Here is a 15,549-nt window from a genome sequence, read left to right as displayed (position 1 = left end):
AGGGCACTCCTTGATTGACATTGGAAACCAGAAGCTGCTAGCACCTTCTGAAACTGAGCTACAGCCCAAAAGTTTAGTAGTGTTTCTGACTGTCATCGCCTCGAGAATCGCCTGCCTCTCTCCTCCTAGACTCGTTGTTCTCAGGGTCGACCTCTACACAGATGTTCCATCAGCTTCCCTTGAACTCTCTCCCAGAGTTCATGTAGTCCAGCTCCTAGTCTGTCACAAGTCACAGCTGCAAGGATTCCAGAAATGCAGGCTTTTTCTTAGCCCAAGATAGACCAACCATCATAAGAGGTTCAGCTCCCAGCATCGTCTGTGGTCTTATTTACCGGTTACTGGTACAAGGGAGCTCGTATTTTTCCCACTTCAGAGGTATAAGTGATCAATCTGGTTCTGCTAAATTTCAAGTTCTTCTCCGAAATGGAGAAAATGCCTCGTCTTGCTTTGTGTCTTGTTTTAGGAAACTTCAGGCAGAGGAAGTCAAGGTCAGATAAAGTGTGAATATGGATTGGTCCATAGCAGGGGAGTAGCTTTTCTTTATAAATTAAGGGGGAATATTTTCATCTCTTGCACCCACTCACATGCACTAAAGAAGCGCCACCTTGTATTTTTTTGGAGCGAAAGGTGGCCTGCCAATGATTGGTTAGGTAAATTATAGGGAAGGATGATATATCTGTTTTAAATATTAGTCTGTATATTATAAGCAGTTTGTTTTTGTTGTAATGTTCATGTTTTATATTTCAAATATGTGCATACATTAAATAGATTATTTTTAGGTCTCGCCTGAGCCAATGCGCTTGTGCATTGCTCCGGAGAGATTATAGTAAGGGGAAAAGAACAGTCTACCAAAACGGCAGATTAGACACAGTTCATATGATCTATGCGCGTGCACAAACCAGCCACCTCACACACCATCATTAGTCTGTGGCTCGCATAAAACTTCAAGGGCTGCCATTCCCCCCCCCCCCAAATCAGACTTTAAAGGCTGCTGCACCCCCGCATCAAACTTCAAAGGAATGCGCTCACGCTCCCCCGCCACAGCAATGCCGAGAGCTTGTTTTGCTTGTGTGCTTGCATCTTCCTTCCTTGGCCCTGGGTGTTTTCCGTGTTCTCCCATTCAGTTCCTTCTGGACCCGTACTTGATTGCTGTCCAAGCTCCAGCCCCCGCTGCCTCTATCATTATACACTCTCCCTGTGTTTTCCTGTTTCCCCTTGCTTTTTCCCGGCTCCATCATTCTGTGCTTTGAAACTGAACGCGCTTTGTAGCACTCAACCCTGCGTGTTCTTGGCTTCAGTCTCTGTGCTGCTGCACCACATCACTCAGGGACACCACCACATCACTCAGGGGCACCACCACATCACTCAGGGACACCACCACATCACTCAGGGGCACCACCACATCACTCAGGGGCACCACCACATCACTCAGGGGCACCACCACATCACTCAGGGGCACCACCACATCACTCAGGGGCACCACCACATCACTCAGGGGCACCCCCACATCACTCAGGGGCACCCCCACATCACTCAGGGACACCCCCACATCACTCAGGGACACCACCACATCACTCAGGGGCACCACCACATCACTCAGGGGCACCACCACATCACTCAGGGGCACCACCACATCACTCAGGGGCACCACCACATCACTCAGGGGCACCACCACATGACTCAGGGGCACCACCACATCACTCAGGGACACCACCACATGACTCAGGGACACCACCACATGACTCAGGGACACCACCACATGACTCAGGGACACCACCACATCACTCGGGGACACCCCCACATCACTCGGGGACACCCCCACATCACTCGGGGACACCCCCACATCACTCGGGGACACCCCCACATCACTCGGGGACACCCCCACATCACTCGGGGACACCACCACATGACTCGGGGACACCACCACATGACTCTGGGACACCACCACATGACTCTGGGACACCCCCACATCACTCGGGGACACCCCCACATCACTCGGGGACACCCCCACATCACTCTGGGACACCACCGCATGACTCGGGGGCACCACTCACGGGCACCACCACATGACTCGGGGACAGCACCACATCACTCCGGGACAGCACCGCATCACTCAGGGACACCACCGCATCACTCGGGGACACTACCGCATCACTCGGGGACACTACCGCATCACTCGGGGACACCACCGCATCACTCGGGGACACCACCGCATCACTCGGGGACACCACCACATCACTCGGGGACACCACCACATCACTCTGCGACACCACCACATCACTCGGGGACACCACCACATCACTCAGGGACACCACCACATCACTCAGGGACACCACCACATCACTCGGGGACACCACCACATCACTCAGGGACACCACCACATCACTTGGGGACACCACCACATCACTCGGGGACACCACCACATCACTCGGGGACACCACCTCATGACTCGGGGACACCACCGCATGACTCGGGGACACCACCGCATGACTCGGGGACACCACCGCATGACTCGGGGACACCACCGCATGACTCGGGGACACCACCGCATGACTCGGGGACACCACCGCATGACTCTGGGACACCACCGCATGACTCTGGGACACCACCGCATGACTCTGGGACACCACCGCATGACTCGGGGACACCACCGCATGACTCGGACACCACCACATCACTCGGGGACACCACCACATCACTCGGGGACACCACCACATCACTCGGACGCACCACCACATCACTCGGACGCACCACCACATCACTCGGACGCACCACCACATCACTCGGGGACACCACCACATCACTCGGGAACACCACCACATCACTCGGGAACACCACCACATCACTCGGGGACACCACCACATCACTCAAGGACACCACCACATGACTCAGGGGCACCACTCACGGGCACCACCACCACATGACTCAGGGACACCACCACATGACTCAGGGACACCACCACATCACTCGGGGACAGCACCACATGACTCGGGGACAGCACCACATGACTCGGGGACAGCACCACATCACTCCGGGACAGCACCACATCACTCAGGGACACCACCGCATCACTCGGGAACACCACCACATCACTCTGGGACACCACCACATCACTCAAGGACACCACCACATGACTCAGGGGCACCACTCACGGGCACCACCACATGACTCAGGGGCACCACCACATGACTCAGGGACACCACCACATCACTCGGGGACACCACCACATCACTCGGGGACACCACCACATCACTCGGGGACACCACCACATCACTCAAGGACACCACCACATGACTCAGGGGCACCACTCACGGGCACCACCACATGACTCAGGGACACCACCACATGACTCAGGGACACCACCACATGACTCGGGGACACCACCACATGACTCGGGGACAGCACCACATGACTCGGGGACAGCACCACATGACTCGGGGACACCACCACATGACTCGGGGACACCACCACATCACTCGGGGACACCACCACATCACTCGGGGACACCACCACATCACTCGGGGACACCACCACATCACTCGGGGACACCACCACATCACTCGGGGACACCACCACATCACTCGGGGACACCACCACATCACTCGGGGACACCACCACATCACTCGGGGACACCACCACATCACTCAAGGACACCACCACATCACTCGGGGACACCATTAATCACTCGGGGACACCACCACATCACTCAGGGGCACCACCACATGACTCAAGGACACCACCACATGACACGGGGGCACCACCACATGACTGAAGTAGTTTGGCTCACTGGTTAGAGGCGGCAGACCCGAGAGCAGAGGACGGCCCGGGACCAGGGTTCGATTCCCGGCGCGGCAGGTTTCTGGACCAGGGTCAGCGGACTTGATAATTCTCTCGCCTCGGTGCCCACTCTGATCAGCGATCACACTCGGCAACTCTGGGCATTAGCTTGCCTCATCTTCACTAACGGCCCCACCAGACCGCCGGGGATGCCTGGTCTCACCCTGGAGATACCCATTAAGGGACCATCTCTCAGGGAAGCCAGGAAGGGTTTCGCAGCGGTCGAAGCGCCTTGGGACCCTACGGGTAAGTAGTGCGCTATATAAATGCCTATACATTTACATTTACATTTACATTTACATTTACATTCACCACCACATGACTCGGGGGCACCACCACATGACTCGGGGACACCCCCACATGACTCGGGGACACCCCCACATCACTCGGGGACACCACCACATCACTCGGGGGCACCACTCAGGGGCACCACCACATCACTCGGGGACACCACCACCTCACTCTGGGACACCCCCACATCAGTCGGGGACACCCCCACATCACTCGGGGACACCCCCACATCACTCGGGGACACCCCCGCATCACTCGGGGACACCCCCGCATCACTCGGGGGCACCACCACATCACTCGGGGACACCACCACATCACTCGGGGACACCACCACATCACTCGGTGACACCACCACATCACTCGGTGACACCACCACATCACTCGGTGACACCACCACATCACTCTGGGACACCACCACATCACTCTGGGACACCACCACATCACTCTGAGACACCACCACATCACTCTGGGACAGCACCAACTCTGGGATACCACCACATCACTCTGGGACACCACCACATCACTCTGGGACACCACCACATCACTCTGGGACACCACCACATCACTCTGGGACACCACCACATCACTCTGGGACACCACCACATCACTCTAATACACCACCACATCACTCAGCCCAACCACATCATCATTCAGCACCACAACAGCACTGTCCTTGCTTGCTACCAATAAGCATTGCCATAGCCAATAGGACTCGCATTAGGAAAGTGTAAGCTATTGGCTTTGTGAATAACAATGCTATTAATGTATATATTTTGAAAGCCAACACACATTAAAAAAAAATGTCATTTACAATACTAATAGCTCACACTTTCCTAATGCGAGACCTATTACATTGCAAATGCTTGTTTTTTACTGTTAAAGACATTTTTGCCTGACTGACATCACCATTCACTCCTCTCCAGTGAAATATTCTTGGAGCAGTCACGTGCCACTGACACAATGAGTATAGGCATGGGATCCCATTTATGGGGGACTGGACGGGTGAGCCAGTGGGGAAAAAAGACCTTTGCCAATTAGGGGTTACTGTGGTTGACCAACTGTCAGTAGAGACTAACATTGCCCTGCTTACAAAGAACACGTTGAAAACAAAGAGCACTTCAAACGGAATTTCAGTTTGTCTAATTAACTAGAATAAACAGGATACAACAGAAAAAAAATGTGAAGGCCAGCACAGCTTTTCCAAGCCATGCCGAGTGCTACAATGGGAATAAAATGTACCTCATGAAAGGCAAACATGGATCAAGGTTAATGGAATGCTAGTGCTGTTCCTCAAAATTACTTACATAATATATACTTTGAGGAAAATCAAATGCAAGATACTTCATTGAAGAATTGCAGCTACAGCCTTAACCCCCAAAATGCTTGAACTTAAAGCTGTGTAGCCTCACCATTACTCTTTAAACCTACATAACATACAAGCTTCAGAATGCAGTCTTAGTATTGTTGTACACAACAGCATCATTCCCAGCAGAACTTGTGAAGTACCCTCATCCCACTCCCAGACAGAATTACTCAACAATTCATTCTTACAGCCACACTCACTACTTGACGGTTATCCCACTTCTAAATTAACATCGACTATTGACACTGTAGCATAGACTATCCACAGATTTCAACTTGTATTCCTTTGTTTTTATTTGATTTTCATGCATTTTATTCCATGTTTTATTTGACTTTGTTTGGATCAGATCCATCTTTGTTGCGGAGAACAGTCACTTGGAAGCACAGAGATACCGTTGACTGGATTGCTGAAGAAAGGAAGCTACGAAATAGAGCAGCACCCTGTAGTGGTTGAAGGGGCTTTCATCCTCGTTCCTCCAAACCGGTCCAAACAGAAGTTACCTCCAGTGCCTCTTGAAACTGCCCCTTCTGTCGGAGTATCAGTAATCCTACAAAAGGACAATCCTCACCAGGTATGGTGTTATTTTGGTTTATTTGCATGATAAGCTGCCCATTTAGCATCATCACAGAACATGTTTTACAATTTGACCAAAAGTCGAATTAAAAATAGTTTTGTTTTAGGATGTAGTCTATTCTGTACATGGCATTTATATCCTGGGGTGCAAGAATATTTAAGGACATTCACGTGATATTCTGAGTCACTGGTCGTCAAGGCACCATGATAGTTGCATGATAATTGCAATCAGTAATAGTCTTTGGGAGGTGGTTGCAGCACAGGAGTATGCATATCTGCCCTTTATGTCTCCTCCATGCTACATCTCGCTTTCTTTTTGTTTTAGTGTGAATGTTTTTACAGCCCGACTTTCAGACTTTGTTTTTTGCGGGTGGGGCACTTCAAATAATATTAATTTTGTGCAGGGTTTTTTTAAATAGCCATCACATTTCGCAGATTGTGTTGTAATTGTCCTTTTACATTTGCGCTATGTCCTTTAGGAACTCCGCCATGGCAATCTATTTTGCTGTTGCTGTATTTTGTTTTACTTGCTACATGTCTTTTTAGGCTTGATCACTACTTCAGGACCATGAACTAAGGAATGAAACATTTGTTATGAATTGTGCAACATTCCGTCCATCATCTTGTGTGTTTTGCTGTTCACCCTATGTGGGAAGGGTATGCCCAGACGTGGGTCCCGTGCTCACTACGCGACTGGAGTCAAGCTATCCTGGCTGAAGACGGCTGACAGCCAGAAACCGGGTCCTAGGATGCTTGATTCCGGCCCAGGAAAGACATGGCTTGGCAGTTCGGTCTAGACTGTTCCCATGAGGTACAGGGTTAAGACTGATTTGCATATGGCCATGTCTGAACTGGGGTGACTTGGTGAGCAAAATAACGATGGATTAAACCCAGATCTGTGACTGGGGGTGAATGTTTTGCCATTGTGCAACATTCCGTCCATCATCGTGTGTGTTTTAAATTTTGAAGCAAGCAGAAAGAACACAGGCAAAAAACTAAGTACATGGGACCAGTTATTATTTGTTCAGGTATTACATAGAAACTGAGGTATGTCAATGGGCTAGTGCTTGAAATGGGAGGTTTTCATTTTACTGTTATGACAACAGATTTAGGTGGTTCTAGTGTATTGATATTTTAGTTGAGATGGCATTTGCCTAATTATCCTGCTTCCAACCAGCATTTTCCCTAGAGATTTATATGCCCTTTTCTATTACGTATACTGGTTGTTAGTAGTTGATTCTTTTGTAACATCGGCATTCACTATATTCACTAGGATTATGGCTTTGGTGGTATCAATTGGTAATCATAGTTAGCGGTTTGTGATCTGGTTGAAACTTCTAATGCTAACCTCTGCTTTTAGTGTCAATTAGAAATCATATGAAACCTAAGCTCAAGAGTTCAGGTGTTCTGAAGTTTGGGGCTCAATAAAACTTGCTTAACAGGTAATAAATTGTGTGTTAGCAGGGAAATGCAGGGTGAGGCTTAAGGATGTAGATGAACATCTTAACTCTTTATAATTCCTCATTTTTTCAAACCTACTTTTTTATTTCTAGGTCTGGCCTAAACGGGCGCTTTATCCAGTATTTGGGTGTCTTCAATAGATTCACATGCCTGAATCATTCCCCGTCGCCGAGACGGGAGCCTCCGGTACATAAAAAGTAATGTCCTATAGACATACATAGAGAAAATAGGCCTAAGGGCCTCGCCTTAGTAGCCTTTCCTCGTCCTTATGTAAAAAAGGACCAAACTCTCAGTTAGCCAATCAGCTCCGACCTCCCTCTAGAACCTTCCTGGGAGGAGCCTCAGTCCCTCAGATTTTCTACCGCACGTTGTGCTAGGGAGTCTCCAGCCTGAGCTCTCCTCAGGTTTTCATCGATCTTTCTTTGAAAGTGCTTCTTCGATCTCAATTCTTCAATAGACTGATTCACTACACTGTTCTTACAGTACGTGTTTCCCTTCACTGCCTTATTCCATGTTGGAATCGCAGAAAAAGGCCTCTTCCATGTCGGAAGCACAGAAGAAAGCCCTTTTCAAGGCCTGCTCTTCATGTGGGAAGAAACGGATCCATTCGGATGATAAGCACGATCTGTGCTTGTATTGCCTGTACCCGGACCACGTCTCGGACAAATGCAGGATATGCAGAGCCTTCCCTAAAAAGACTGTGAAGGACAGAGAAGCTCGTCTTCTCGTATGGCTCGACAGGCTTAAGGACAGAGACACTCTGGAATCTTCCGAAGGCAGTGTTTCCAAGTCCTCAGAAGTCTCTAAAAAGAGGCCCAGGGCAACTTCCCCTGGCCACACAGACACTCCTCCTAAGAAGGCACACAAGAAGTCTTCAGAGGCAAAATCTATGACATCTTCAGTGTCTGTTCGAGACGATCAAACTTTTAAAAAGCCTGCTCTGTCTACTACCAGACATACCCAGAGGACTACCTCGGTCACGACCACAGTGTCGACGACGTCAGCGTCGTCGCCCTCAGCGACGACAACAACGACTGCATCCTCGTCCTCAGGTACACCTGTTTCCTCTATCATTCTACTGAAATCGTCGTCAAAGACGAAGACCTTCTCGACGGCGGAGTCCCCGCCGACGACGTCAGCGTTGACGAGCCCATCGTCGTCAAAGCCGCTGCCGAAGGACCCACCGTCAACAACGAAGACGTTGACGGGAGGCTCAAACACAAAGACGTCGACGAAGGAGTCGACGACGAAGACACCGGTTACAACGGCAACGTCTACGAAGGCGCAGATGACGGGCTCACCGTCGACGGGTGCGCCGCCAACGACAACATCGACGTCGAAATCGTCGTCCACGACGGACAGGTCTTCGTCGACGACAGTGTCGTCGCCGGCAATGAAGAAGGCTCCGTCAACGAGCGAATCGTCGACGGGAATGGCACTGACAGCACCCTGGAAGAAACCCAAACTGGTCGAAGTGTCGGCCCTCTCGTTAACGCCGTCAATGGCGCCCTCGACTGCAGCAGGATTACAGGCCACGTCTGGCAAAACCGCCAAACTGCAGGTTACCCCAGAAGCAACGTCTCCAAGCAGAGTGGAAATGCAGCCACCTCCGGGAGTCTGAAGAGGAGGACCACCCGGGTCCCGCTACCTCTATCTCGGACCTTAACGTCCAATGCCAAAGTACTGATGAGGAGCATGAGGAGTACAGCTATCAGGAACACTCCGTCCACACTAGTGTCCGCACGGAGGTCACCCCAATGATATGCCTGCCGGCGACCCTGGTCAATGACCTCCGGTACCTTGTATAAGATTACAAACAACGCTTCCCAGATGTGGACAGTGCGAATCAGACGCCTGTCACACATACACCGGCGTCCGCCCCAAATCAACCTCCCGCTCAAAATAACCGCGAACAGTTCCGACCTCAGGTGAGACCCCGTGACAAGGTCCAACCTCAGGCGGAGGAATCCTTGGAAGAGGAAGAGGAGGAAGAAGAACTGGAGGAAGGAGAGGTCCACGACGTCCACTCGGACCAGCATGACGAAGATGCCTATGGAGCATCATCCCCAGCTTCGTCGTCTCCAGCTTCGCCACACCCACGCCAAGCAGATTCGGTGCCTGTGGACATTGGCGGTTTCCACAAACTGGTGGACAGGGCGGCTAAAAGATTCCATATGGTCGTGGAATCGACTGCAACGGAATGCTTTTTGCACGACTTCAAAGAGCAGAACCAAAAGTCTGCTAAATCAGTTCCGATTATTGAGTTCCTATGGGAGCAAGGCAAGAAATTGATGCTAACGCCCGCTTCTTTACCCGCGGTGGTGCCACGCCTGGACAGGAAATATAAGGCCCAGATTGCGGCGGCGGCTTGCCTCAACGGCCACCCCAAACCGGATTCGGTGGTTACTCAAGCGGCCCAGAAACACTCCCGCAACCCGTCCTCCCCGCTGTCCGCGCCTCCTGACAAGGAAGGCAGAAAACTGGACACGATTGGAAAAAGGTTCACGACTATGTCAGCCATGTCAATCAAAGTGGCCAACTCCATTGCACTGCTGGGGCGTTACAATCGCCAGCTCTGGGAGGACATAGCCCCTTACGTACAAGAACTGCCCGACGCAGTCCAGAGCGAAGTCAGGGCTCTCCTCGTGGAAGGTCAAAATTCGGCTGCAGAGATAATCGACTGTGCTATAGATGCAGCCATGACTGGGTTCTGTCAGCTTGCTGGAGCTGCTGTTCTGCGCCGTCAGGGCTGGCTAAAAGCTACATCTTTCCGCCAGGAGGTCCAATCGAAGGTGCTGGACATGCCTTTCGATGGCCAGCATCTTTTTGGAGAAAAAATCGATGAGGCACTACAGGCCATAAAGAAGGACACAGATACCGCCAGGGCACTGGGCACGTTGCAGTCACGAAACCAGTCCTTTTGAGGCAACCGCTCCAGAGGTCAGTCCTCCTATAGGGGTTCCTATCAGAACAGGTCCTCTTATTCGTACACTAACAGAAATCAATACCAGCACAAGCAGCAACAAGGTCGACAATCTTCTTATGGCAGATCTACCTTCAGAGGCAAAAATCCCAAGAGGGGCGCTGGCGGCCGCCAGTGACAACTTACTCCAGCCAGTCCTACAACCCTCTCCATCCTTTCAAATTGGAGGAAAACTGACACATTTCCTCAACAATTGGCAACAAATAACCACGGACCGGTGGGCCCTGCAAATGATACGATTCGGACATTCCCTCGAATTCACCAACATCCCTCCCAATACACCTCCCCAGAGACGGGCGCACAAGCACCTACGCCTCCTTCTCCAGGAGCTGTCTGTCATGCTACACAAAGGAGCCGTCGAACGGGTTCCAGCATCCTTAAAGGGGAAAGGATTTTATTCCCACTTCTTCCTTGTGCGACAGAAGGAAGACAAGTGGAGACCCATCTTGGACCTCCGGGCGCTCAACACCTTCCTACGGAGCCAATCATTCAGGATGGTGACAATACAGGAAATCCTAGGCGCACTGGAAAAGGGGGATTTCATGATTTCCCTGGATCTCCAGGACGCCTACTACCACATCCCCATCCTCAAGCGTCACAGAAAGTTCCTGAGGTTCGAGGTGGCAGGCCGACATTATCAGTTCAGAGTCCTTCCGTTCGGCCTGAAATCCGCACCGCGGATTTTCACGAAGTGCCTTGCTCCGGTGGCGGCTTTTCTACGTCAGCTGGGTCACCAAGTCTTCCCCTACCTGGACGACTGGCTGGTAAAAGCACCCTAACCCGAAGGCGCAGCCGAATCCTCCAACGCCTGCACCACTCTATTTCAGAAGCTGGGATTGACCCTCAATCTCAAAAAGTCATGCATTACGCCTACGACAAAGATTACCTTCCTGGGGGCTACTTTGGACACAGAGTGCGCAAAAGCCTTACCCTCGAAGGAAAGGACCGACAAGATCTTGTCCCTAGCCACGGCTGTGGCGGCAAAAACAAGCCTCAAAGTCCGGACTTACACCTCCCTACTCGGAATGATGTCTTCCTGCATACTCCTCATCCCTCACTGCAGGCTCAGGATGCGCCCCTTGCAGGAAGCTCTCACGAGACAATGGACTCAAAGTACTGGCTCATTCGAAGACATCGTAAGGATAACGCCAAAAATTTCCAAAGGTCTACAATGGTGGAGGCATCGCAAAAATCTAACGACAGGCTTGCCGTTTCTTCTTCCGGCGGCACCTCTGGTAATCACGACGGATGCCTCCCTGGAGGGCTGGGGCGCTGTTCTCCAGGACCTCCGAATCAGCGGCAAGTGGGAGGATCAGGAGAAGCTGCTCCATATCAACCTTTTGGAGCTGAGGGCGGTCTATCTTGCTCTGCAAGCCTTCCTGCCACGCATCCGGAACTCCCCGGTGCTCGTCAAAACAGACAACACCACGACGATGCACTATCTGAACAAACAAGGGGGAACGCGGTCGCTCTCTCTATCACGCGAATCGCAGAAAATCTGGAACTGGCTGGTGTTGCACGGAATCTCGCTCAAAGCGGACTATGTTCCCGGAAAGGACAATACCATCGCGGACGCCCTCAGCAGGCAGAGCTCCCTCTCCCACGAGTGGGAAATGAACGACGACACTCTGGCTCACATCTTCTCTCAGTGGGGTGTCCCGAAAATCGACCTGTTCGCCACCAAGGGGAACGCCAAATGCCCAAGCTACGCAAGCTGGCATCCCCAACAGGGGTCACTGGGAAATGCTTTTTCCATCGGTTGGTTCAGCGTGTTTGCGTACGCTTTTCCTCCGTTTCCGATGATCCCGAGGCTCCTCCGGAAGATGAAAGCAGAGCCTTGCACCCTGATCCTGATTGCTTCGTTCTGGCCGAGACAACACTGGTTCTCGGATCTGCTTCGCCTCTCCATCAGGCCTCCAATTCGCCTGAGGCAGCACCCGAACCTCATCACGATGTCCGACGGACAGGTTCAGCACCCGAACCTCCACTCGCTCAAGTTATCGGCCTGGCTCCTGAGCACAGAGAGTTCGGTGGCCTAGATATCCCGCAGGACTGCAGGGAGGTTCTGGCGAAAGCGAGGGCAGGCAGTACGAACAAAACCTACTCCCTCAAGTGGAAAAGGTTCTGCATTTGGTGTTCGGACCAGGGCCTGCTGCCGCTTGATGTCACCCCTGAACAGATATTGCCATACCTTCTACATCTGGCACAGTCAGGACTAGCACACGCATCCATTAAGGTTCACCTGGCAGCTATCTCTCGGTTCACTAGGACCTTCACAGGACCTTCCCTGTGGTCAAGTAGGCTGGTCAAACAATTCCTAAAGGGACTCTACAGATCCTTTCCGAGGCCTCGGAAGGTCCCTCCGAACTGGCAACTGAATCTCGTACTCAACCAGCTCATGAGACATCCGTTTGAACCCATTCATCGGGCATCTATCAAACACATCTCTTGGAAAACAGCGCTCTTGCTCGCTCTGACATCGGCCAGGAGAGTTAGCGAGCTACAAGCATTGTCCATTTAGGAACCATATATGCAATTCAGGCAAGACAGGGTGGTGCTGAGACCGAACCCTAAATTTATACCAAAGGTGCCTTCGGACTTTCATCTCAATGAACCGATTGTCCTTAAGTCCTTCTTTGCGAACCCTTCCACAGCGGCGGAAAGGGCACTGCATTCTTTGGATCTCTTTTTTTTGATTTAAAAGGAATTCTTTGGATCTCAAACGATGCCTAAAGTTCTACTTGGATAAAACCAAGGATCTCAGAAAGTCTACACAGCTGTTCGTGGCATACAGCAGCCCAAGATTGGGCCTGCCTCTTACGAAACAGAGCATCTCCAGATGGATCTCCTCAGCGATTGCATTCTGCCACGACCAGCCCGGACGGCCTTTGACTGATCGTGTTACTGCTCATTCCACCAGGGCGATGTCCTCGTCAGCGGCGCTATTCGCTGGAGTGCCAATCTTGGACATATGCCGGGCGGCGACCTGGAAGTCTCCGCACACTTTCTCCAGGCACTACTGCCTGGATATCGAGCTTCAGAAGGATGCGGCTGTGGGCCAGGCGGTGCTGCGCCATCTCTTTCAGTGAGGTGAGCCTTCCTACATCCCACCATCCAGGTATGCACATTCATTATGATTGTAAGATTCTGCTTACGCTGTTTTTTCCATGTTATTGACGATATGTATATTGTCTGACATGACTGCAGAGCGACTTGCATCACAAATGTGCATATATAATTGCTAGCTACTCTGATTCAGGCATGTGAATCTATGAAAGACACCCAAATACTGGATAAGAAATGCGTTACTTACCTGTAACAGCAGTTATCCAGTATTGGTGTCTTTCATAGATTCACATGCAACCCTCCCGCCTCCCCTGGCAGGACTCACATCCCTCTCTGACAGTATTACGCCAACCTAGCTGTGTGCGTACGAAAATCTGAGGGACTGAGGCTCCTCCCAGGAAGGTTCTAGAGGGAGGTCGGAGCTGATTGGCTGACTGTGAGAGTTTGGTCCTTTTTTACATAAGGACGAGGAAAGGCTACTAAGGCGAGGCCCTTAGGCCTATTTTCTCTATGTATGTCTACAGGACATTACTTTTTATGTACCGGAGGCTCCCGTCTCGACGACGGGGAATGATTCAGGCATGTGAATCTATGAAAGACACCAATACTGGATAACTGCTGTTACAGGTAAGTAACGCATTTCTTAGGCTAAATCTACTAAAATATGCTAAAATACATACACAGTCATTCAAACAACCCTCTTTTGTCATCTGTCTTTTCAGATGTCACGCCAATTATGCTTCTTCCCACCATAGCAGAAAATATAGGTTATTCGTTCAGACTACTTCAGCCATTGGAGACCTTCTCTTTGAGTATCTGCATTTAGCCCTTACAAAAGCATATATCCCACTTAAATAATTGCCCCCCACATAGACTAAACATTTTAAGACACTTGTATTCATTAGGGGCTGTTAGTGCATTTGAATAGTAAGGTGTCCTCAACTGTTTCCATTAAAATAGAGACTTTTGTTGGAAACAAATAATTATGTTAGCAATATAGTCTATGCAAATGTCTAGGCTGAAGCCAAACCCTCTGACATTTCAAGCAATTGCATCTGGAGCTGGTGGAAACCCTATTAACAACTTGGAGCCTTGACGCAGTTAGAGCTGACTAAAGAGGGACACTTAGTAACCACATGAATTACCACCACGTTTTGAAAATATTAAGTTTTTTATACACAACTCGAGGAATATCTAATAAACACTTGCCTAACTCAAGTTTTCTAAAATATAATGACCTTTGCTTTTATTTTTAAGTCTTTCCTCTGACTATCTCGCTGGACCATTGATTTTTCCCCATCCATAATATACATACCGAGAAGGCCTTTTTGTCAGATGGCTTTATTGATTAGTCATGCACATGTTGCTTCTGCCAACCACAGTGTGCAAAATGGAGAAATGCGACGGCCCTCTTTACCCATTTGATTCCTTCACTTTGAGTGACTACACAAAGCCTGTGCACAATTTGTTGACATCCACCAAGAAGTAGCTCCTTTCTCTTCAGTGAGTGACAAAGCAGACATAAAGTGTGCTTTAAAAAAAATTTTTAATTCCTTTTTATAGTGCATTAAACACCAAGTATTTATTTTGCCTACACTTGGGTGCCCAGTTAGACAGTGATTTATTTTTCTGTCCCCTTTTTAAAATTAAGTCGTTAAGTAATATAGTAGCTTCCTGTGATGTCACTTCTTGGTTAGGCTGCAATTGTTTCTCCTTCAGCACTAATGATAATAACATGCTTTTCACAACTGAAGGGCTTGTTATTTAAACACATCACTACTAAAACAGCCCCATCATTTATATTGTAAATGCAGACACGTGGCAGTTACATTTAGATGGCCACGTTTTTTTTCCTTACGTTCGTAGCATATGAAGGCAATAAAATATAAATTAACAATTGCACAGCCTGCCAACACCAGACCTATTGACTTTACCAATTGTTGGTTTATACATGATCTGGTTTATATTGTGATCT

General features: G+C 50.1%; 1 protein-coding gene across 1 annotated transcript in view; it reads left to right on the top strand.

The window, feature by feature from the left end:
* Positions 1–15,549, top strand: part of CEP120 (centrosomal protein 120) — a 375,016-nt gene that overhangs the window by 131,132 nt on the left and 228,335 nt on the right. Inside the window, exon 7 of the mRNA XM_086961084.1 lies at positions 5,838–6,062. Within this exon, the coding sequence (XP_086817210.1) occupies positions 5,838–6,062 (225 nt within the window). The remainder of the gene's footprint in view (positions 1–5,837; positions 6,063–15,549) is intronic.

The sequence above is a fragment of the Lissotriton vulgaris genome, chromosome 3_1 (genome assembly GCF_964263255.1).
Source record: "Lissotriton vulgaris chromosome 3_1, aLisVul1.2, whole genome shotgun sequence".
NCBI lineage: Eukaryota > Metazoa > Chordata > Amphibia > Caudata > Salamandridae > Lissotriton > Lissotriton vulgaris.
The sequence above is the reverse complement of the archived record's forward strand: the minus strand, read 5'-3'. Positions and strand labels throughout refer to the sequence as shown.